Consider the following 23,559-nt stretch of genomic DNA (forward strand, 5'->3'; position numbering starts at 1 on the left):
AAGAGTTAACTTTGATATAAAAAATGAAAATTGGAAGAAATTAATTTTAACAGTATCATTAGTTGAGGTTTGAAGAGAAAAAAATATTAACTTAAAAAGTAAAGTAGTTTTTTTAAAAATATAATAAGTTGAGATTCTGATTTAGAATGGAAAATAATATTTCAATGTGAAAATATAAATTTGAATTTTTCAAAAAGAAACAAGGGTTAATTTACGCGTCTTAAAGAAGAAGGAAATATACTAGAAGATTATTTTTTAAAAAGAGATGACTGAATTGAATTAAATAATAGTGAAATTACGTTTCTTAAAGAAGACGATAATATAATAGGAGTTTGTCTATTTTTAAAAAGTTAAGACCAATTTATTATATAAGGATAGATCAATTTCCAATTTTAGGGAATTAATGTAGGGAATTATACGACATTTATAATGTAGGGAATTATAATGTAGGGAATTAATCAATTTCCAATTTTATCGTCTTAGATCAAACTGAAGAGATAAATGCCATTTGCTTATACGACATTTATTTTACATGTTGCAGGCAAAAATATAATTCATATAAATGGAAATTTAATTAAACAGACATAAGTTGATGTGTACAACCAAGCACTTATTATATAATTACTTCGATGGAAATCCAGTCGAGGGGTTTTATGCGCACAAGACTCGACGACGATACTCTCCGAGAGCCCATATGGGAAAGATGTTTCTATAGGATGAGTAGTTCAGGGTACAGTTCCTCATAAATACTCCTGTTATCTCCTGTAGTTGTTTTTGTTCGTAATGAATAATAAGATACACATGCATATAATATGATTGCTGAGTGCTAATTAAATCTGTGGTTGAATTGAATTACCTGCTGTGGGAAGTCTCCATCTTCCATTTGTGAATTGATTAGTAACTTTATTCCACGGTGTATGGGTGTAGGATCTATCTCAGCCTTTTTTCAGCAAAACATTCATAATTAGCACAATAACACACTCTACATCTATACTAAGAATTTTCGTTCTTCCATTTTAATTCACAACTATCTCATACTTTTCTTATTGGTATATGAATTATATGATATTTTACTCCTACTTCCATTCATATCCCAAAAATGAAGTGATAAGTTAAATAAAGGCTCTCAAGATCAACTATCTCAAAAATATATAAGTTGTAACTAACAAAATTTATTTCTCTGACAAGGGCTACATTTCTCCTCACTCCACCTTGAGGGTTTTTGACTTAACAAATGCGAATTTCAAAAAAATCCACTTGTTTAGTTTGTTGACCAAATATTTTATCAGACAAATGCATGAAGACGCATTTCAGGTGGCTACGCGTTTAGTCGCGCACCTGACACATGCACGTTTCTAACAAATCTGAACACATCTGTATCAGGTACGTGTCTAAACATGTCTGTACCAATAGCACGTTTTTGACAAGTTTGAACACGTCTGTACCAGGTGCGCGTTTCTAACAAGTCTGAACACGTCTGTACCTGGTGCACGTCTGAACATATCTGTACCAGGTGCACGTTTTTGACAAGTTTGACCAGCACAATACCAAGATGCGTCATGTTCAGGCATGCATTCCATGGCATAGTCGCGTCACAGTCAGAAACACGCATGTGTCTGGTGCGCAACTAAACGCGTAGCCACCTGAAACGCGTCTTCATGCATTAATCCGGTAAAACATTTGAACTAAAGAGGTGAGTTTTTTTTAATTTCACATTTCTTTGGTCAAAAACCCCCCACCTTGACAATATGTCTTCCATTAGCTAGAAGACCATTGTACTTTGCAGGGATTTGCCAAATCAGTAGCTTAAAACTTACAATACACAAAAGTACCTGCTAAAAACAATTAGTTTTATTTACTAACCTGCCCTGCACCAATAAGGGACAACAAAGCCCATGAACTTTGAACTAAGTTTGCACGGTTGCCTTCTATGTTTGTGTACACCTATTTGACAAGGAAAGCATGTGCATGTATAGGAATTCTTTAATTAGTTTATTTATCTTCATAGTCTGGTGCACTATTTCAAAGCAAAATAAATGTAATATATATATCTATACCTTGTTTTGGCTTGACAAGTAACTCTCTCCCCACCCACCATTTGGAAGCTGCTTTGACAACAAAAATTTACAAGCTTTGCGCAATGAAGGACTGTTTTGGTAATTCTTTCCACAGGCTTTTAGTCCCTCCACAGCAAACCAGGTACCATAGGTATAGCAGATCCCCCAACAACCGTACCTGTACAGGTGCTTATTTATAGTAAATTATGAACCTTGTCCTCGCTGGCGCGGAGCCAGGCTCCAATTTGAGTTCGAGTCAAAAAATTATGTGTATTTATTTTTTTTTAATTTTAGTAAGTTCATATTATAATATATTTAAATTATATTAAATAAAGAGCACCTCTGAGCAGTTAACACTAAGAAGAATTATAATTTTATTAGGGCCATGAGCCGTTTACAATTTTTTTTTGCAGTTACATTAATGTAGGACCGGTCGTACACTGTGTGATTAATGTAGGACCGGTCCTACATAGTGTAGTTTGTAAGAGTTTGTAAACAAAAAAGTTTGTAAATATAACCTGCCTCATTTTATTAATATTTTTTAATTTTACTATATATATATATATTTTATATAAATGAAAATTGAACACATAATCTAATACTACTTACCTAAATCTTTTATTAAAAATATTTTAAGTTTCAAATAGGGTCAAATTACAATTTTAACCTGATCAAATTATAATTAATTATATAATTATATATAATAAATATAATTTGTTAAAATTTAGTCCGAGCTAGGCCACACGTAGGCAACACAACACATGTCTCCGCCAGTGCTTGTCCTACTTTTTTTTTTGTAGCACAAATTAACCTTGTCTTTTATTGAACCAAATATAGGTACGACAAGTTAAATAAAAGTCTGTTTAACACATTAAAACTTAGACAGTATTCGTAACGATTTTAAATTTTAATGGTAAAAGCTAGAACCTAGAACTGTACAGTAGAATAGGGTGTAGTGCAAATAGCATATATATAGTGATTAGCAGAAGAGAAAGAAACAAAATATAGAGTACCACGAGCCATCAGGATTTTGTGTGTTTTCAATGTAACGGATTGCTCTGGAAATGCAGATATCTATTTCGCTTCTTCTGTGCATTGGGTATAGCTTTCTGAAGAGAGCCAGGCCTTGCATTGCGGATCCAGTGCACTCCACGTACCTATTTCACACAACATGGAACACAAATAACTGCAAGAATAGGCCAATCTAGTACATCAACATATATATGATTATAAGCGTAATCTTACTCCGTCTCAATGAGAGTGTCTTCAAAGAATTCAGTTGGATTGAATTTCTGCAGCAGAGATAAAAGTTATCGCTGAGTTAAGACAAAATCCTTAATCTTTTTTGTTTGAGGGATTAGAATGCCCCTATTAATTTGTTACCTCTAACCATCTGTGGGCTCTTTGAGGCTCCCAAGCAGGGAAACCACCGTTACTGCTCTGTAGTTGAACATCAACATGTGTGAGTGTTGCATCTAATTACATAATATTCAAAGTTGGGGAATGATTTATTTACAAACTTTTTTTACAAATTACACTAAGTATGACCGGTCATACACTCTTGATTGAAGTATGACCGATCATACTTAGTGTATTTTGTAAGAGTTTGTAAATAAATTTTTTGTAAATATAACCTTCTCCTTCAAAGTTATATATAGAAACGACACTACGGTTCTAATTAGAAAACCCATACTTGTAGAGAGAGGATGACATTAACCGCATCATAGAATCGCTCTGTTTCCATTTTTTCCCCAACTAGATCACTTGGCAATTCCGACAATAAGAGTGAAGCCTATACACAAATTTAGTAGCTGAATGTCAAAGTCTAGTCCGTATTCAAAACCTAACACAACATTGTTTTCTTATTGTTCAAAACTTATTTATCAATTCAATGTTGTTTATAATTAAATAAAGGCAAATGTAGTTATGCTATTGGTCATTGTAGAAGAAAATTTTTGTAGCTAACACATAGAAAATCAATATATGCATATGGATACTTTTTTTTTTTTTTTTTTTTTAAATGCTAAGATCCGCATGCTGATCTAGTGTAAATGTAATTGTTACAAAATTTCTCATATGCAGCAGCAACAGTAAAAGTAACGAACCCTTAAATAAAATATTAATGTGATGTTTTCAAGAGCCAAATAAAAACATTCATTTGGGTGAATTACCTTTAGTCCTTCAGCGGTGCAGTCAGAGACTTGCCAACCGTGATCATGCATTGAGAATGTCCATGATCCTTTGCAAATGTGTCTGTACATTGCATTGAAGTCACCGGATGGGTTTTCACGGACCTTAAAACATGGCAATATTAAAGTCTCTTTCAGCAATCATTTTGATCTTTCAAGTCAAAGAATATTTATTAAGTTACAACCTGCGAAGCCTTCACGAAGTAGTGTGCTTTCTCGAGTGTAGGTCCGTATTCTTCGTTCAGATTACAACTAAGTATAGCTTGTATGGCAAATGCAGCATCCCACATCTGACACCCAAAACTCTGCATTAAAATCAATTAACAAAATACCAGTCAGTAACATTCTACAGATAAGTATACCTAATTTACGTGCAATGTTGTTAAAATCAAACCCCACAGTGAATCAATAGCTAATTGATTAGCTCAATCATTTAAAGTGATTGGTTAAACCGGATAATGTTATAAAAATAATTTATATTTTTTATAATGCTTTAATATTTCTTTATCTATATTCATTTTCAAAAAGATGTTATTTTAGATTGAAAGATTAAAAAATTATAATAAAAAAGACTATTATAATTCTGAAATAAATTATAATTACAAAAATACCTTTATTTCCGTCTCAAAACGATATCATTTTAGACTTAATGTAAATAACTTATCTACATTGATTACAGAAAAAAAACAAACCCTTTTTATAATATAAAATATATCAAAATGTTTAAAAAATATGTAAATATATTGATTTTTTCAAAGTAATATATCAATCATCAATTGATTCTTCCACTGTGTTTTGATTAGCTTTACTTGAATCAAAGTGGTATGATTGTCAATTCAAGTATAAGACTAAATAATAGCTATTAAGTATCCAATTCACAGGTAGATCAGTCAAACCAACTGATTCATTCCTATTATAACAATAGTGTTTACGTTCACTAAATTAAGAAAGTGTTGACAAATCGTTAGGACTTTATAAATAAATTCTCTGTCTCATAATTAGTGGCGTAGCCACTTGGCTCCTATCCAGTGACTTGGTATCAGCTGATTTTCAAAAATATTATGTATATATATATATATATATATATATTAAATTATGATATAGTCTTGGTATTGATTAGGTTTTTAAAAATAATATAACATTGGTATTAGCTGAATTTTACTAATTAAGTTTTTTGGCACTGACTGAATCTTTTCCCTGGCTCCGCCACCGCTTATAATGTACATTAATGATAAACTAATACTTTATTTATTTAGTGCATCCAATTTGGCGAAGTAATAAAGACATAAATAGTATTAATAGACTACAACTTCAATTTTAACTATTTAAGAAAGGACTTTATAAAAAAAAGGTTTAATCATAGGAAGGTGATAATATACCCTTCCTCTAAATCAATGTCATTTATTAACTAACGTTGAACAACTAATTTAATGTTATTTACAAATAAAAGACCAATATATTACATAATTAAATGTTCGTAGACTCATTGGCAATGCTAACCTGGATTTTCAAGCCATCTTCATCGAGCCAGAAGTAATCAGGGATTCGGGCTAAATGAAGTTTGTATGCCTCTGAGTTAGGATCTTCAACCCATCGCGCAATCAAACATAACACCTGCCATTTCCATTCAGTAATATTCACAAATTGGGTTTATCTATGGTTCAACATATAATTAATTAAATACTATATTATATAATGGTAATGGATGTTTGTTTACCTTCTCTACGCTTCCAATGCAAAGATACCTACTGTTCTCATCCTCGTAACGTACATGATTAATTGCAATTTCTAATGCCTTCTCTCTGAGCATGGTAAAGGGCCAGCAATTCAGAAAACGCTCTCCCACGTGATAAAGAAATCCCCATAACATATCTTGGATCAGAGGATGAGGATAATAGAGATCCTCCTGCAATTTGGAATTTCATATATACATCAAAATATACATTTCGATCCTTTCATGTTAATTATTAACATAATCTCTTGTTACCAGAAAAGATACAAGACTCACTCAATGTTATTTGTGTAAAATTCATTAGCTTTTTTTTAATATATTTTTTTCTTATAACATAATATTGTGACGTTAGTGAGTAAATCCAAATTCATCAAAATATAAAGATTTTCATTGAATAGAACATTTTCTAAATTTGTCCAAAGTACTGTTACTGGGTACATATGAATACTGAAACTTATATTTGACATTGACTACAATTCAAAACAATCAAATAAATATTAATTAAAGATAAAGATTAATGGACCTTAGCAACAGTGTTACGGGCTTTATTCCAGTTGATTTGATCATAAGGGTCCTTGTACATTTCTTCTCTTAGTGATCTGATTAAACCTGTGATTGGGCCCACGAACCTCTTCCCATATAAATACGACATGGGCATGTATACCAAACGACAGTAGCACAACATTTTCCCTGCAAATTATATGGCGAAGGACTTAGAGAGAAGACACAAGCAAATGGTTATGACTTTGAGACAAACCTGGATGAATAGGGGAGAAATTGGGTAGAAGCCAAAACTCTGGTGGAAGTGGATTGCAGCCTGACCACTCATATACTCCAAGTACCTACAATAAATCATGTATATTACATATATGTCTTTATTTTGGTGTTATTATTATTTTTTAAGATATCAATGAGTGTCTAAAGTCCTAATAGACTCGACTAATCTGATTTTCGGGTGCCTCCCCACCATTCCCAGAAATTGTGGATTCAAATTTATTGCCCTTTGAGCATATCAAATTCTAAAATCTAGCTAGGTTGCTAGTAGACCAACAATTTTTGAGTTTGACATACTTTTCTGGATGCAGTAGACCTCAACAATTCCAAGTAACTCAAAATCCAACAGAAATGTGACAATGAATGTATTTACCGTGACCCAAAACTTTCCCCAAGATGGAATAGCCACTAAACCACCATGGTCGAGGATCCATTTTCTGCTTCTGGCCATTGCCCCATTCTCACCATCTTCAGGTCCTTCTCCAAGTATCCTCAAGGCGATATAGCTCAACGCTGATCCAAACATTGTGCTGTGACCCTCTATATGGAAACCCCATCCACCATCTTCGTTCTATTCCATCAGAAAATGACAATCAATGATTGATCAATACACTTATAATTTTTATAACTAAATTAAATGGATCCTAGTTATTGTGCTTTTTTACTAAGAAAAGTTGTGATCTTTTAGAATCATGTCAGCTTTACTGTCATCATCAAATAAGGTTAGTAACTTCAAAACTACCAATTAAGTATGTCAATATTATTGTGATAACCACTCAAGAATAAGATTCCTTTAAAACGAACTTGCCTCTAAAGATATATTCACCATTGATTTAATTCAAATTATAATATGATCTTAACTCACTAAGACTTAAGGGTAAACACATTATCATTTGTTCATTTTAGATGAGCTTTTTATAAATTCTTTATATGTATCAAAAGATACTTTTTTTCTCTATTCAATATTATTTATTAATAAAAAAAAATTCAATAACGTTAAAGCTCTTAATTGATAATTAAAAAAATTCAATAACGATAAAGCTCTTAATTGATAATTAAAAAATTTTGTACCTTGAGATTCGGTAATGTTAATGGGTGGCTAGTTAATGTCTCACCCTTTTTTTTTTTTGTAAATTGAGAAATAGAAAACAACAAACAAAAACAAAAAGAACCTAACTAAAGGTCAAACATGGGTATCCAACATCCACTGCATCATTAACTACGAACTCCTTAGAGCCCTGAGGAGGAAAAACAAAAGTGTGGACAAGCCAGTCCTGAGCTAGTTGATTTGTTGCAAGCCAATTCGCCACCTTGTTTCCTTCCCTAAAGGTGTTTGAAAGATCAACTTCCCAATGCTAGTTTAATAGCACTCGAGTTTTAGAGATCAAGGAGTGAATAAGGGTGTTGTTTCTCACTACTTGTTGAGAGGAGCTGCAGAGAAACAAAAGAGTCCCCTTCAAGGGTAACTTGTTTGAAGCCTCTTTCCCAAGCTAATATAAGGCCTTCAAAGGCACCCCATAACTCAGCTATAAGGGGGTTCCCATACCCAAGGTTATTATGGAATCCTAGAATCCAATTTTCCGAAGAGTTGTGTGGGACCCCTCCACATCTAATCTTGTTACTTGTAGAAGAGAACGACCCATCAAAATTGATCTTTATCTAGCCATAGGATGGAGGGTTTTAGGAGATCATGATTCAATTCTCTGGCCCAAGGGAATACCAGCCAAGTCGAGGGTGCTATTTGCTACTTTATTGGCATCCACATGGCTTCAAATACATCTCGCAACTCCACTTGAATCCATTATGTTGCCATTAAAGATGGCTTCATTTCTATTCTTCCAGATAAGCCAACAAGCCACTCCAAAAGTTGTACCTCAATCATCCAGGGGTCTTTGCTCCTTCTTCTATTTGATATTCTTAGCCAATAAATCTTCGAAATTCATAGTAAAAAAGTGAGGACGAGACTAAGCATCAATGAGGTTGCACCACATCTCCCTGACCCAATTACACATGTGAAAGACATGAGCTCTATCCTCCACTAGGTGGTGGCATCTCTCATAGGAGGATTGAGATGTTAGATGTCTCCTGGATTTTTGGTCATTAGTTAAGAGTTTGTTTTCAAAAAGAAGCCAAAGAAACATTCTGATTCTATTGGGTCCTTCCCACCTCCAAGGTAGAATGTTGGATGACAAGTTCGCTTAAGCAAGCTAGGGAGTAATGAACTCTTAGGCAGACTTAATCAAGAAGGTTCCATCAGATGAAGGCCACCAAATGACTTTGTCCTCACCATCATTTGGAGAAAGAGGGATTGTACCCGCAATTAAATTGATAACCCCCGTCGGAAGAAAGTTCTCAAAAAGTCTCCAATTCCAAGCACTATCAGCCAACACAAAGCCTTTGACTTTACAGTTCTTGTTAGTTTTAGGAATAGGAGATAGGGTCAAAGAAGCCAGATTATGTTCAATGGGGATCCATTGGTTAATCCATAATTTCGCTATGCTTCCATCACCAATTTGAATTCTAGATCCCTTGTTGATAAAGTCCCAGGCAACAATTACACATTTCCAAAGGTTAGATGTGCATCTGCTATTACTTAGTGTATGTATAAGATCTTTTCCAACTTTGTATATGTTTATGAGAACCCTTGCCCAAAATGCGTCTTGGTTCATGGACCAAATTCTCCTCAGGCCAAGCCCAAGCTCATTGGTTAGGGTAGCCATTGTCTTCCAGTTCACAAGATGGATTTTTCTTTTTGATGAGGAGGAGCCCGATATAAAATGCATAGTTGCTTTGTCAACCTTTTCACAGACTGTATCGAGTAGGTATGGAGAGCTTCTATAACAACTTTGGCCAGGGTGACTCTTCCTGCATGGAAAGAGAAATCCAGTTTCAAGAAGTCAAACGATTGTGGACTTTATCAATAATGAATTGAAAGGAGTTGTTATTCGTTCTTTTATGTTGAAGAGGAATACCCAAATATTTACCCCGAGTCACTAGTCATGTGGAATCCTAACTTCTCACCATCATTAGCTTTAGCATGATTAACATTCCTTGAGAAGAAAACTCCTATTTTTTTCCTGGCTAATTTTTTGGCCTGATGCCTGACATAAAATTTGCAGCATTTAGTTGAAGATATATGCTTGATCAATAGAAGCTTCTGTGAAAAGAAGAATGTCATTAACAAAGAATAAATGGGATACGAAAGGACCATTTCTTTTCAGTCTAATAGGTTTCCATGCTTTAACTTGAAATTTCATTTAAATCAAATGAGCCAAACGTTCTATGCACAAGATAAAGAGGTAGGGTGAGATGGGGTCACCTTGCCTGATTCCTCTAGTAGGATGGAAATGAAAGGTGGCATTTCCATTCCAAAGAAAGTTCATAGAACCTGTCGATATACATTTGCCAATCATGTCAGTCAGGCCTATAGGCATGCCTATATCCATTAAAGTATCATGAATGAACTTCCAATTTAGGCTGTCATAAGCCTTCTTTGGATAAATCTTTACGACCATCCAACCTTTCTTCTTTTTCTTTGTTTTTCTTCGAGTGGATGATTTCCTGAGCCACTACTATATTGTCAGTGCTATTTCTACCTTAGATAAAGTTTTGCTTGGTTCAGAGCTACCAGCTTATGCATATGGATCTTTAGATGACTGGTGATAAGCTATGTAATTATTTTATAGGAAACATTACAAAGGCTTATTTGTCTGAATTGCTTCATATTCTTCTGGTTTTCAACTTTAGGGATCAAACAAATCAAAGTTTTGTTCAGGTCCTCCACCTTGCTCAGAGAAAGGAAAATCTCCTTGACAAGACTATAAATGGATTTGCCAACAACACCTCATTGTGTTTGGAAGAATGTTGTATTTAAACCATATGAGCCAGGTGCCTTAAATTTTCCCGTGCTGAAAATAGTGGCCTTAATCTCTTCATTAACAAGGATAAAGAAAAGAGCAGTGTAGTCCTATGGCTGCAAACTTGGGAAGACACTAGAAATAAGAAAAGCAGGCCACTACTCCTCATCCTCAATGTATAGCTTCATGAAAATATCAATAGCTAGCTTGACCATATCATCAGTATCTCCTATCCAAACTCTTTCCTTGTTCTTGATAGCATCCACTATATTAACTCTTCGAGAAACTGTGGAGGAATGGAAGTGTCTAGTGTTTCTTTCCTCATATTTTAGCCATTTTGCACTTGGATATTACAAACCAGGTAAGTTCCTCTCGGATAAGGATCAATTCCAACTCTTTTCAGAGAGAATTTTGCAGCAGGCGGAGGCTAAAATCTTTACCGAGGGAAAGCTTATCATGAATTCCCTTTAGTCTAGCATAAAGACATATTTTCTATCTCATGGATTCTTTGAAAACAGATTGGTGCCAATCAGAAGCCTCTTCTTGGAACCTGTTGAGCGCTTCAAGCCAATGGTTATCACATTTCCAACATTTCTGTACAATTACCCCAAAGTTTTTAGCAGTAAGCCATGCTTCAAGGAACTTAAAAGGTTTAATAGTCAAAGGGAGGGTTCTAGGCTTCTCATTAATCTACGGAATAAGCCTATGATCTAAATTGTAGAAGGGCAAGTCAGTCAGGCGGTGACCTAGCCAAGAAATATTTGAAGGCCCATTTGCGCTAGCCCTATCAAGCCTTTGCTGTAGGTTTCCCCTATGCCAAGTAAACTTCGGACCCTTGAAGCCCATATCTTCAAGATCACATTCAGATAGAGAGTTTTGCCTATCTTCCATGTTCCTTCCATTAACTTCCACACCCCCTCCTTTTCATCAGTATAAAGAATGGAGTTGAAATCACCAATCATCGCCCAAGGATCCAACGAGTCTTGAAGGAGGTTAGGAAGCTTATTCCATAAGATCCTCCTTGCATTGCTCCTGGTACTAGCATAAACAAAAGTCACTAACTCTGACTTGTTACATTTACGATAATTAATTCTTGTATGGATAAACTGGTGATGGGAATGGAGAAATTGTATATCCACTTCATTGTCATCCCAGAGTATCCAGATTCCACCCGAGAAGCCAACGACTTCTTGTCTATAATAGTTAGAAAAACCTAGTTTCTTACGAACTTTGTCAACTTTTTGACCATTTATTCTTGTTTCAAGAAGCATTAGCCTCTTTTTGTCCCGTCTAGCTTCGTTGGCTACTAGAAGTAGGCTAGTTATTATGGCCCCAGTTGGGCTTAAGGACTGCCAACTCAGCCTTATTAAGCTCACTACTTTTCCTCTTATAGAGGGAGATTTTTTGAAGTAGGTTTCGATGCAGAAGGATTGGACACTTTGCTTAAAGGTTTACCTCCGTTGTTGCCTTTTACTTGTTGGGTGTTCAACCCCTGCCGCTTTCGTGCAACATCTCTTTGAGGGGCCAAATAAGTGACTGATAACTTCTATCCTTTTGTATGCAACCCACCACTAGCAGACTATGGTTTCTCAGTTTTTTCAGGAACATTTTTCTTCGTTGTTTCCTTTTGTTCCTCGTTTTCTTCCACCTTGTTTGCCGAAATGAACTTCTGTCGACGACCTCATGTTTGCTATTGTACAACCATCCAAGCACCAAAGGTATCACATCCCTCATTTTCTCCTTCCTTTTCAGTGTTTTCATTCATCTGACTCTTCTCCTTTTCATTAAGCTGGGCTTCCTCATTCTCTAGATGAGAATGCTCCATTGTGCAAACCTCCTTCCTGTGTCCATACTTCCCACAACAGAAGCATATCATATGAAGACCCTCATATCCCACATGGAATACTATCGAGCCTATCTTAAACTTGGAGAGGAAACTCGTTGAAGATCCACCTCAACACAAATGCTGGCAAACCTTGCTATCTCTATTATTTCTCCATCTTCACTCTCCTTTTTGCGGATAAAGTTACGATTAACCTTCAGAGTTCTTCCGAACAAATTCCCAATCTTCCAAAGATGATGAGTTAAGCAAAACTCAATGGGTAGACTTGGGATCCTCACTCATATCGCTAATTTCTTCAATTTTTCATCATAGGGATATAAAAAGGACACCACATTTTCACAATAACATAATGGTCTGTAACAATCCATGGCCCTGCATAAAGAACATGTAGATAATCTACCTCTTCTTGGAACCTAATCAGAAGGTGTCCATTGTCAAGGTCAATCAACTCAGAAGCACTTTGGAGAGCCAATATCTTTTGAAGCTTCTTCATAAGGAACTGAGCTCCAATATTTTACCCTAAAAGCTTAATAATCAAAGCCTTGTCGCATTGCTTACATTCCTCTTTGTGTTGGGTTAGTGAGAAGTGATACATAGGACAAATAGGATCATCTTTCTTTTCTTTCTCAGTATCCTCCCACACTTCTTCTTCTTCTTCTTCTTCTATTTTCTGTTTAGTTATCCAATTTTCCTCTTCACTAAGGCATTAACATCTCCGTTTAAACGAAGTAACTTGTCTTTGTATGATATCACTTTTTGAGTGCTTGCCAAAGATTGGGTTGAGCCTTGGATATGGCACTTCTCAGCTTCCAACACAGTAACTTGGTCCTCCTTAACCTGTATATCCGTATCTTGGTTCTCCTTATCTAGCATAACCTCATATGAGAGCTTATCCTTATCAGCATCTTCTTTTGATTTCTTCACACTCCTATTACTAAGTTCTTCAAGTTCAATGGGTGAGGGTCTCCCCATCGTGAGAGGTAGAGAGAAGCAAAACGAAAGTGTTCGAGGAGAGAAATTACCAACTTCTCAAATATATGTTTTATTAATGTCTCACTCTTAGTATGCTATGATTTTATAACTTTTGTGACTCTCTGCTAGCCATGGTATTAGAGCCCTTAGATTGAAAATAAGGGATGCATATGATGTGAATATAAAAGATAAAAAAAATCTTAAACAACACTTTAGTATTTTTTCTCCCTTCTAAGCCACCTAGCTAAGCCTTAGAATTATTTGTACTTTACCTATGACTGCTCAATTCAATGAACCGGTCGCGAACCGTGGTTCAACCGATATTAACCGTCGAACAGGTGAACCGGTCTTATTGCTCAAACCAGTTTTGGAAAAAATAATTTCAGTATTGCAGTCGCTGGGATTCAAACTCGAGTCTCGTCAGGATGCCTAACAACAGCTTACCACTAGGCTGAGTTAGTTTTTTGGTTAATATGCACCATTTAATATATATAACATATCATTTAATAAAATTATTTAAAAATTACATATAGTGGGAATCAAACCCTTGTTGTGAAGATAAAAATTATAGTATTTACCACTAAGCTATATTTATTTCTTGGTTCTCTTGCACTATTTAAAATATATATTATATAATTAAGTATAAAATATAAATTTATATACATGTCCGGTTCATGCGGTTGAACCAGTGACCCACTGACCCGGTACTCCGACCGGGTCGATCACCGGTCCGGGTTTAATAACATTGGTTGTGATCCAATAAAAATAAGTTAATTGATAATTTTTTTATTGGATTAAATAAATATTTAAAAATGATTAAAAAACAATAAAGTTAAAGTGTTTGAAAGTTAGTTAAATTGACAGTAGTAGGTGTATTTTTTAAAAAAGAATTTAAATTCATACATGTGGTATTTCAATTAATAAAATTAAATTCCGAAAAGTATATTTAAAATCCAAGTTTTTAAAATGAAATATTTTTAAATGGGTGAAACCTAAAATAAATGTACTTTTCTGTATTAATTATCTAAAGAAGTTTTAGTACTACTCATTTACCGTATACATTTATTATTATTATTTTTGTTCTAACTTTACAACATGTGTTGATAAATAACCAAAGAATTATATAATTTAAAGATACAAATTATAATATTATATACTTTTAATCATTTAGTTTTTATATAGGTCATAAATTTCAAAGTAGTTATAAAGAAAAGCCTGATACTTTGTTAGATAAACTAATCTTAAGCTCAACCATGCGTGGGTAAATAAACAAGATTATTTTAGATTGTCGGGTCAGAGAGGGTACTCAAATTTTGTACGTTGAAATTACAACTTCATAGCAAATAATGTATAGCTTTTATATTTTATAAATAGGTAGATAAACAGAAAAAAGACAAGAATAAATAAAACTAAATGAGAGGAATTGGACAAAGCAGAATGCATTAAAATGAAAACAGAATACGAGAAATTAAAGACTGGAAGAAACGTATGCCGGCAAAACGGGTCGGCTCGGCGGGTCAATTCGCTCAATCCGTCAAATGGGGCGGGGCGTGTTGAATTTTTTAACCCATCTTAAAAGTGGAGCGGGGCGGGCTCATTTTTTGGCGAGCCGATGCGGGTCAATGTAAAATAGACTCGGGCTGACGGGCCAACCCACCAAACCCGTCAAACGGGACGGGTTGACTCATTTTTTAATAGGTTGATGGCGGGGCGGTGTGGGGCGGGCCGCCCACTTTGCCACCTCTAAGTATGCGTAACCATAAAAAGAATGAGTACACAAGGCAATTGATGTGACTTATATAAATTAGTATAGGAAAATAATTTCAGATATATGGACTACTCGATATATATTTTTTATTCAATATGAAAAAAAATATTTATATCATAGGAAAATTATTTGTGCTAAAGAAGGTAAATTGTGTTCTTTTAGTTTTTTTACTCTATATACTTCGGTAGTACATAATTATAATATGAAAAGTTATTTTTTATTTTCTCTCTCCTCATTCATATCAGCTGATATGAAAAGTGAAAAAAAATAACTTTTCATGTTAAACTATATACTACCGGTAGTACATAGAGTAAAAAATTAAAAGAATACAATTTACATCATTTAAAAGGACACATACTAAATCCTTATATTATTATTATCTTTAGTTATTTTCTGCTATATTCCTCTTTTTTTCTATTTTTTTAACAGAATAATTACTCTCGTTATACCAAAAATCCACTCTTAACATAGAGACAACTGTGTGGTTGTAAGTTGTAACCAACTGGATAAATATTGATAGTGGACTAATGACCTACAATGCAAAAATTAATTTCTACCCAAACTAACCAAACATAGCATATTTGTTAGGGAGTTATTAATCTTATGTGTTTGAAATAGTTCTATTATGTGTGTGAGATAAATATGTGGAGTCCACACTTTAAAACAAACAAAAAAAAAAGAAATGGGAAAAATTGGCACAAAATTCGATGAGTGTAAAACATGAGATAACTATCTCTACTGAAATGAGAAAAATATTTTCCTATATTTAATACGATTAAATAGTCAAATTGGTCCATAAAAATTAAATAGTCAAATTGGTCCATAAAAGATAGGGGTCAGTCATATTAGTTTATGAAAGAAAGAAAGCCATAGTAAAAGTGCAATATGCAGTGGTATGAAGGATTTTCTTCTTCCTCCTAGACGACGTGGTTTTCGTACTCCCCCAACGCTAACTACATGATAGATATGAGAAAATGTGATGAGGTAATCTGGAAGGATCACAAGAATAGTAAAGAAGGGATGTTGGCTATTGGCTTGCTTTGTCATTCGCTTCTGCAAACTCTTCTCTTCTCCATTAAAGGCAAAGCCAACTCAAGTGGCCTATTGCTACTTGATGATTTGAGATAACATATTTAAACAAACCATAATAATTGGATTAATTTTTCAATCCTTGGTCTGAAGGAGCGAATTAGGGTCTTTAAATTGGAGGAGGGCGATGTAAGATATCTGTAGAAAGTTTTTGGCAGTATATATATATATATATATATATATATCAAAATAAGTTATATTCATATATATATTTTTTAATAAGTGATAATATTTTAATGAATATAACTTATTTTGATATATATATATATATATATGTATATATGAGTTTTATGTTGCAAGTAATTAGGTGGTGGAGATATTTATGAGAATTGAGAATGTGACAGAGGAGTCATATGAATTATGCTTGCAAAACACTTAACATGTCACATGTGCATTTATGTGAAACTGAGGCCTACAGACAAAGGGACGAGATTGATCCACTCATCCACACACGACACTTTCAAGGGGGAGACAATTTCCTTGAGGAACCAATACGACCAATCACATGTTTCAAGGACCAATTTGACTTCTTACTCACCATAATACATTAGGGTGTTTGGTAAAGAATTTTCTTTTGGGATTGTCGGAAAAGAGGGTGGGTATTTAATAAGAGGGGGATATTATAACAATTAATTAGTATTATTATCAATGTTATTATCAATCAATTTAATCATTAGATCGATTATGTTGATCTAACAGTTATATTTAGTTCTAACTTTGTATGGTTATGATTCCCTATATTTAATATTTTATATTTGTTTTCACCTTTGTATAGTTATGATTTTCTATATTTAATGTTTTCACATTAAATATGAGAATTCACAACCATAAAAAGATGGAAATAAATATAACCGTTGGATCAACATAATCGATCTAATGGTAAAATTGATTGGTAGTAACACTAATTGGTTGTTACAATATCCTACTCCATTTAATGATACCATGTTTGGTACAAATTTGAAAAAAATTAATCCAGTAAAATAAGTTGCCTAGGATTTGTCATTTGTGTGCATTTTGTGATGAAAATTACTGTTTCAAAATATCACTTCTAATGTGATATTTTGGGATTACCGGCTAAGTGAAGAAATGGACATCAATTCCCAGACGAAAATGACCATCCCATCATGTAAAGTGATTATAAAAAATTATAAGGGTTGTTTCGTAATTTCAATCCATTTTCATCAATATTTTATCTTCAACCAAGCATAGATTCAAAAAATTTAATCCAATTTTTTCGATAATATTTCAGCCTATTGTTTCGTAATTTCAATCTATTTTCTCATCAATATTTTATCTTCAACCAAGCATAGATTCAGGAAATTTAATCCAATTTTTTCGATAATATTTCAGCCTACCAAATAATTTTTTTTTAAGTTTTCTATCAAACTCAATTTCCCGTTATATTTTTAGTTATTGTATTTCTCTGAAATTTTTTTTTCTCTTCTATCAAATATGCTCTCAGTCATTCCTTCTTTTTCAAAGAGAGGGGAAATGACAACTATAACACAGAAAAATATGAAGGGCAATAACTAACACTAAAAAAAGAAAGAGGAGAGGGAGGGGGGAGAGAGAAAGCCATGGAAAATGAAAAGTTGAAGAATAAATAGCCTAAAGAACATTAAAATAATTTAAAAGTGCAATTAATTAATTGTAAACAAAATTATAATATTGTAGATTGTTGTAAAATTTATCACTAAGATGTGATTGTTATAGTGGAAGAAATTTCAATATATGTAGTAGATTATATATAATACATAAATAGATAGATTGTAGATTATAAGTAGATGAGGACATGTCTATAAATTTTGTGAGGCTTGGTCGTGAATCGTGATCACCTTCACCCATGTTTTTCCAATTTTGGTTAAAGACGTTACCAATATCATTTAATTTATGGTCAATTCCATTCTGGTGGAGTGGGGCTACACAGTCAGGGAGGTACCAAGTTACGCCATATCATTCAATACGACACTGAAATTTGAATTTATGATTAATGTAAATTACCCAAATCTCCTACAATTATATTAATTCCAGCGGTTTGTTACAAGTGGTTTAAAGCACAATTGTTTATGTTTGATTTAAGGAAAAATTGTTTATCCTTTTAAATGACACAACTTATATCCTTTCACTTTCACAAAGAGGTGGGACCCACACCTTTAATTTTTTTTGTCAATTCTCTCTCTTTTTTTATCTATCTCTTTCTCTCTCTTAAAATGACACAACTTTACATCCTTTAAAATGACACACACTTTACCCTTGATTTAAAGCACATTTATTTGAAAAAGTGATTTTGATATAATTAATGTTATACAGTTTGTCATAAATTTTATGAACCCGACGTAAAAGCAACCCACCAGCTGCTTGTGCATAAGATTGATAATCCCATTGGAATCAAAACTTAACGTGGAATTAAATGTGTTGAGAAATGGGTAAACTTGATTTTGTATTCCCAAACCCATGTTTGACTAGAGCCGAATACAGGCTTGATGGGCGCTCAATTTGTTAAGAGTGCCATAGTTTAATTGTGTTTTTGGGTCTTTGACTCTGATTATTCAGAAAAAAATAAAATGGATTCTTATTCACGCTGAAGCGAAAAGCATAATAAATACCTGATGATTATACAAATAACGAACAATTTCCTTCTTGTGTTCTGGTCCTAAAACAACATGAAGGGATCCTGTAATATAGAGTGCCATAACCTGTGCACATGGTAATTACGAAGATCGATATGTATGTAGAGTGCTCACCAATCAATATCAGTGTAGTAAAAATAAAAATAAAAAAAATATTAGGCTAAAATTGGAGCTCACCAAAGGTTGAAGGAAAAACAAAGGGCCAGCAGATTCTGCAGGCCAGTGGCCATCATGGGCTTGAATTGAGGAATAGAAAGTGATAGCCCTTCTAATAGTAGTAATCAATGCTTCCGTAGTTACGTTCTCTGCGTCTTCCACTTTCACTGCTGGTGGAATAGGGCCACACTTGTTCTCTTTTCTGAGCTGGATTATTAGTCAATACTCAACCACCACAATTTGAAATTTTAATGGAAATGGATCTTCTCAGATCTTGCAAAATACAACAAATCTTAACTATTTTTTTTTATCATAAGGTTAAATATTAATAGGGAATATAATTATAAAATTACACAATTATCGATTATTAGATTTAGAAGCGCACCTTCATTTTCCTTCTTTTACTATCCTTTGATTTTTGTACTTAGATTGTGTGGTTGAGAGATGCTATTAATATTGACAAACCTATTTTTGCCGCGGCCACAAATACATATTTATTAGGATATGATGTCAGATCTTGAAAATTTGATTTTTTTTTTTTTTTTAAATTGTGTCTAAGAAAGATTCTGCTTTTCTGCCGCTGCCGCAGAAAAACGGGACCCATTAATATTATTCGATACTTAACTACTTGTTTTTTTTTTTTGCTAGGAAATTATCTTCTTTTTCTATACCTACAAGCAATTTTTTCAACATTCTACTTATAATCTTCATGATTATTTTGTATATTAGGAGCATTTTTATCAATTCACCCATTATATTTTACTAAAATAAAGCGTCAAATATTATTTTTATGGGATAGGATCAACTTACACCGGTGTAAGAATAATAAATCTTACACCAAATCTTAACCGTTGATTTCCGTGCATCTAACGGTTGAGATTTATTGGAAATTGAAAATTAATTAATGAGTGAGACCTAATAAATTTTAACCGTTAGATGTAGAAAATCAATGGTTAAGATCTAGTGTAAAACTTATTATTCTTACACCGGTGTAAGATAGATGATCTGCCCCTATTTTTATACACCATTTCATACCTTTTAGAATTTTACTATATGCAAATGTATTTCATACAACCCAAGCAAAATGTATCATTTTAAGATCGCTCTTCCGTTAACATATCTAATATAAAAATAATTTTATAATAATTAATTTTAAAGTTCATTGGTTTTTCTTTTAATTATACATGTTTTAATACTTGTATATTAGGAGTCTTTAAATTTTATGATCATGACTTTCTCTCTGGGTATTTTTTGTGTTTCTATCTCAAATGGTCAGATTATTTATAATTGGGCAGACGCGATATCTCATGTGGACAGGTAATTGTAACAATTTTTTTAAAAAAACAAGATTTTAATTATCTGAGTGTCTTAATTGTGTAGAAATGGTCTAAAATAATTAAGCTGGAAGACGCGAACCACGTTACTGTCAGGAATTTATGACTATGTTAGCCACTAAATCAAAGCTTGACCTTTGAACCATTTTTCTAGACATGATATTAATTAACTTTATCTATTCCACTGCTAATAGATTTAAGTATCACACAACTAAAATAAAGATGAGATAATAGCAATTGACACAAGAAGATTTATCGTCGAAAATCTCCTCAATATGAGGAGCAAAAGTTACGGCCTTACGGGCAAGAGCAAAAAAAAAAATTTATTAAGTGAAAAATCTCTTTAATTAGAAGGAGAAAACAATATTACTTTCTTTTAAAATAGGAGACAAGTCACTCACTCACTTAAATCACTTGAAGAACACTTATTTTCGCTCAAATGTGGGATCATTTACTCTCTTAAACTTGGGATGAATTGGACTATAAAATATGCCTCCATTCATAAGAAGAAGGTTGCTGCCTTCACCACAATTTCTCGTGGTTAATATTACTTCAATTGACAGCCATTCATCTTCATGTGGAAACTAGGAGTATAGCCACAAATGTAGCTTTAGAAGAATTTGGATGTCCTCACGTGTGAAAAAATGATGATATTATTTGATTACAATAATATATTGATAATGAAATAAGAAAAGGAAAAATATATAATTTTTAAATAATTGATTATGATCAAATAATATGACCAAACAAACATTTTTACACACGAAAAAAATTCAAATCCAATTTTACAATGACGTGATCGCTTATGACAGTTACGTGCACAATTCATTAGTAATTAAAATGTTAAATAAATATTCTACTCGAAAAGTGTCAAATATGGTAATTTCTTCGAAGTGGATGGCAGTTGGCAGTATTGCAAGGAAAAGGGAAAGAGCAGTACTTAATTTGGTATTTTCTACTTTTTATTGATAATGAGTTTGTAAATTTGGACAATTCACAGTCACTTATAAATTAAACAGATAGATTATAATTAAAATTTAAATTATTCATATTTTTACTAAGAGAATTATTAACAAAAAAAAATATTTGGTAAAAAAAATAAGAGATAAGATTAAATAGATAATAATTTACAATTCAAGTTTTAAAATTAGAAATTAATAAAATATGTAAATGTATACATTAAAAGAGAAACTTTTGTATCAGGCACAACCATTCAACAAATATATATATACATATACATATATATATATATATATATATATATATATATATATATATATATATACCTTAAAAAAAATAGAAAAATATAATCAAGCTTTTTTTGAAGTTATTTTAATGTGATATTGAGTTTTGACTCATGATAGAAAAGTCAAAAAGATAAATGTCATTAGAAGCAAGCATGCAATTAAAAAAGGTTATATATAAAAAAAGTAGATTGATTGTGTTATAACTTAAAAAGATTGTTAATATTTTTTTCAGTAAAATTATTCTGGTAATAACATGTAATTGAAAATGGGTTCAATATTTCTCCCAGGAAAAATATAATTTTTTTTTTTTTTTTGGATAGCTCCACTGGTTTCTGGAACTTCGCTCCGATTATGTTCAGTCCGACTCGGGTAAGATAATATAATTTTATCTCTAAATGAGTGAGATTCTATGGGGGAAGTATATGAGATAAAATTATCACCAACTTATTAATCCTACTCAAAATTCATAAAAGAAAGTTTTTCATATATAGCGTTAGATTAGAATAAATATTAGCTTGTATTATATTAGATCCTATATGTAGAGCCAATAGAATAGGTATAGTTACCTGCATTCTCATGAACAGGTCCGCGCTTTGTTTAATGGAAAATCGATTTTTTGTGAATTCCTGGCGCACCCTTTCTATCTCAGCACGTTCTTGTGGAGTTCCTGCATTTGGATCGAATTCCCAGTGTTGACGTCCGATGAAATTGTTCACGGAAATCAACCCCTTTCCTCCTTCTGCTATCTTTAACTTCCACATTTTCTTTTTGTCTGCGCTCTCGATCGTCCTTAATCACTGACTCAACACAAGCTAGTATAACATCAATATCGTTCAATTAATAATCACAACTCACACGTATAACAAATTAACAAGTATTAGATATATATCATGTGTAATTATATGCATATATAAACTAGAGAGCACACAGAGATAGAAGAGGTGGGCAGAATCGGAAGTGGAACTTTGATAACTGAATTTAGCTTGATATTATTCATGTATATATGCATCAGAAATATGAGAAGGCACACATACATAAATATATATATTACTCACAAGATGAAAAATTAACGAAAATAGAGATGCTGTAAGTAGCGCTAAATTAACGAAAATAGAGACGCTGTAAGTAGCGCTAAGAATGGAAATAGAAAGGAATGGAGATTTTCACACCCACACAGCATGAACTTGCGACCAGAAAGGGATATTTATATGCCAATATGTGAATCAGGGGAGTGGGGCCCACGAAAGAACGCGGGGATGCTTATAATTAAGTTTTGGGTTAAATTATTTTCTAAATTCTTTTAATCTTTAGTAATTTTTTTAAATAAACTTTTATAATTTAATTGTTTTAATAAACTTCTTATATTTTTTTATATTATTTAATAAGTCCTTTAAATTTAATTAAATTTTCAATTAAGTATCTACTTATTATGAAATTTTGTAATTAAGTGTCTAAAATCCATAACGGCAGCGCCAAATTATGTATAATAATGATAAACATTCATTAATGAAATTTAGATAGTGTTAATCAGTTATTCTTTAAAAAAATATATGAAAATAATAGATAAACTTAAGGGTTTTATAAGAGTTATGTTGTAGGAAAAGTGATTGTGTTATGTTATAGAGATTCGTTTTGCGTGCCGAAGTTTTTTTTTTTTTTTTTTTGCTGCAGGCCCCACAAAATGTTGTGTGTGTAGGAAAATTTTTATGGTCATGTTAAATGATAGATGATAAACCCTAAACTTAAACTACGAGAATTTCTTTTACAACTTTTTAAAACTCTAAGACATTCGTAGACGTAGAAGTTGTCAATTTGTCATGATCGAATCTAAAGGATGCATGGAGTTCCATCAAACCATAGTTAAGCGGTAGTTTCGCATTGTTTAAGCAGTGACTAGGCCATTTTGCGTTT

General features: G+C 32.8%; 1 protein-coding gene across 2 annotated transcripts; it reads right to left on the bottom strand.

Moving 5' to 3' along the window:
- Nucleotides 1–440: 440 nt before the first annotated feature.
- Nucleotides 441–22,815, bottom strand: LOC133305839 (lupeol synthase). 2 transcript variants are annotated; one of them, XM_061506080.1, is made up of 19 exons: nucleotides 22,704–22,815; nucleotides 22,215–22,445; nucleotides 19,089–19,274; nucleotides 18,888–18,977; nucleotides 7,126–7,323; nucleotides 6,736–6,820; nucleotides 6,502–6,668; nucleotides 5,964–6,152; nucleotides 5,747–5,860; nucleotides 4,432–4,551; nucleotides 4,229–4,351; nucleotides 3,751–3,849; nucleotides 3,441–3,497; nucleotides 3,303–3,349; nucleotides 3,071–3,214; nucleotides 2,058–2,235; nucleotides 1,864–1,944; nucleotides 857–940; nucleotides 441–762 (listed from the first exon to the last, which is right to left on the bottom strand). In XM_061506080.1, exons 2-19 carry the CDS (start codon nucleotides 22,407–22,409, stop codon nucleotides 652–654), a joined length of 2,268 nt encoding a protein of 755 aa, XP_061362064.1. In that variant the 5' UTR covers nucleotides 22,410–22,445; nucleotides 22,704–22,815; the 3' UTR covers nucleotides 441–651. The 2 variants fall into 2 exon arrangements, with proteins under 2 accessions (XP_061362064.1, XP_061362065.1); XM_061506081.1 differs by having other exon boundaries at nucleotides 22,215–22,460; nucleotides 22,704–22,814.
- Between the last annotated feature and the right edge of the window lie 744 nt (nucleotides 22,816–23,559).

The sequence above is a fragment of the Gastrolobium bilobum genome, unplaced genomic scaffold, assembly GCF_033153095.1.
Source record: "Gastrolobium bilobum isolate Gb01-03AN ecotype WA unplaced genomic scaffold, APGP_CSIRO_Gbil_v1 utg5396, whole genome shotgun sequence".
NCBI lineage: Eukaryota > Viridiplantae > Streptophyta > Magnoliopsida > Fabales > Fabaceae > Gastrolobium > Gastrolobium bilobum.

Bases quoted from the DNA above. Each gene is read 5' to 3' on its own strand.
- LOC133305839 (XM_061506080.1), bottom strand. From the start codon at position 22,409: ATGTGGAAGTTAAAGATAGCAGAAGGAGGAAAGGGGTTGATTTCCGTG. The intron at 3,850-4,228 runs GTAATTCACCCA...ATTTGTGTATAG, and splicing joins GCACCGCTGAAGGACTAAAG to GCTTCACTCTTATTGTCGGA. The intron at 1,945-2,057 runs GTATAGATATAT...CTTGTCAAATAG, and splicing joins ACTTGTCAAGCCAAAACAAG to GTGTACACAAACATAGAAGG.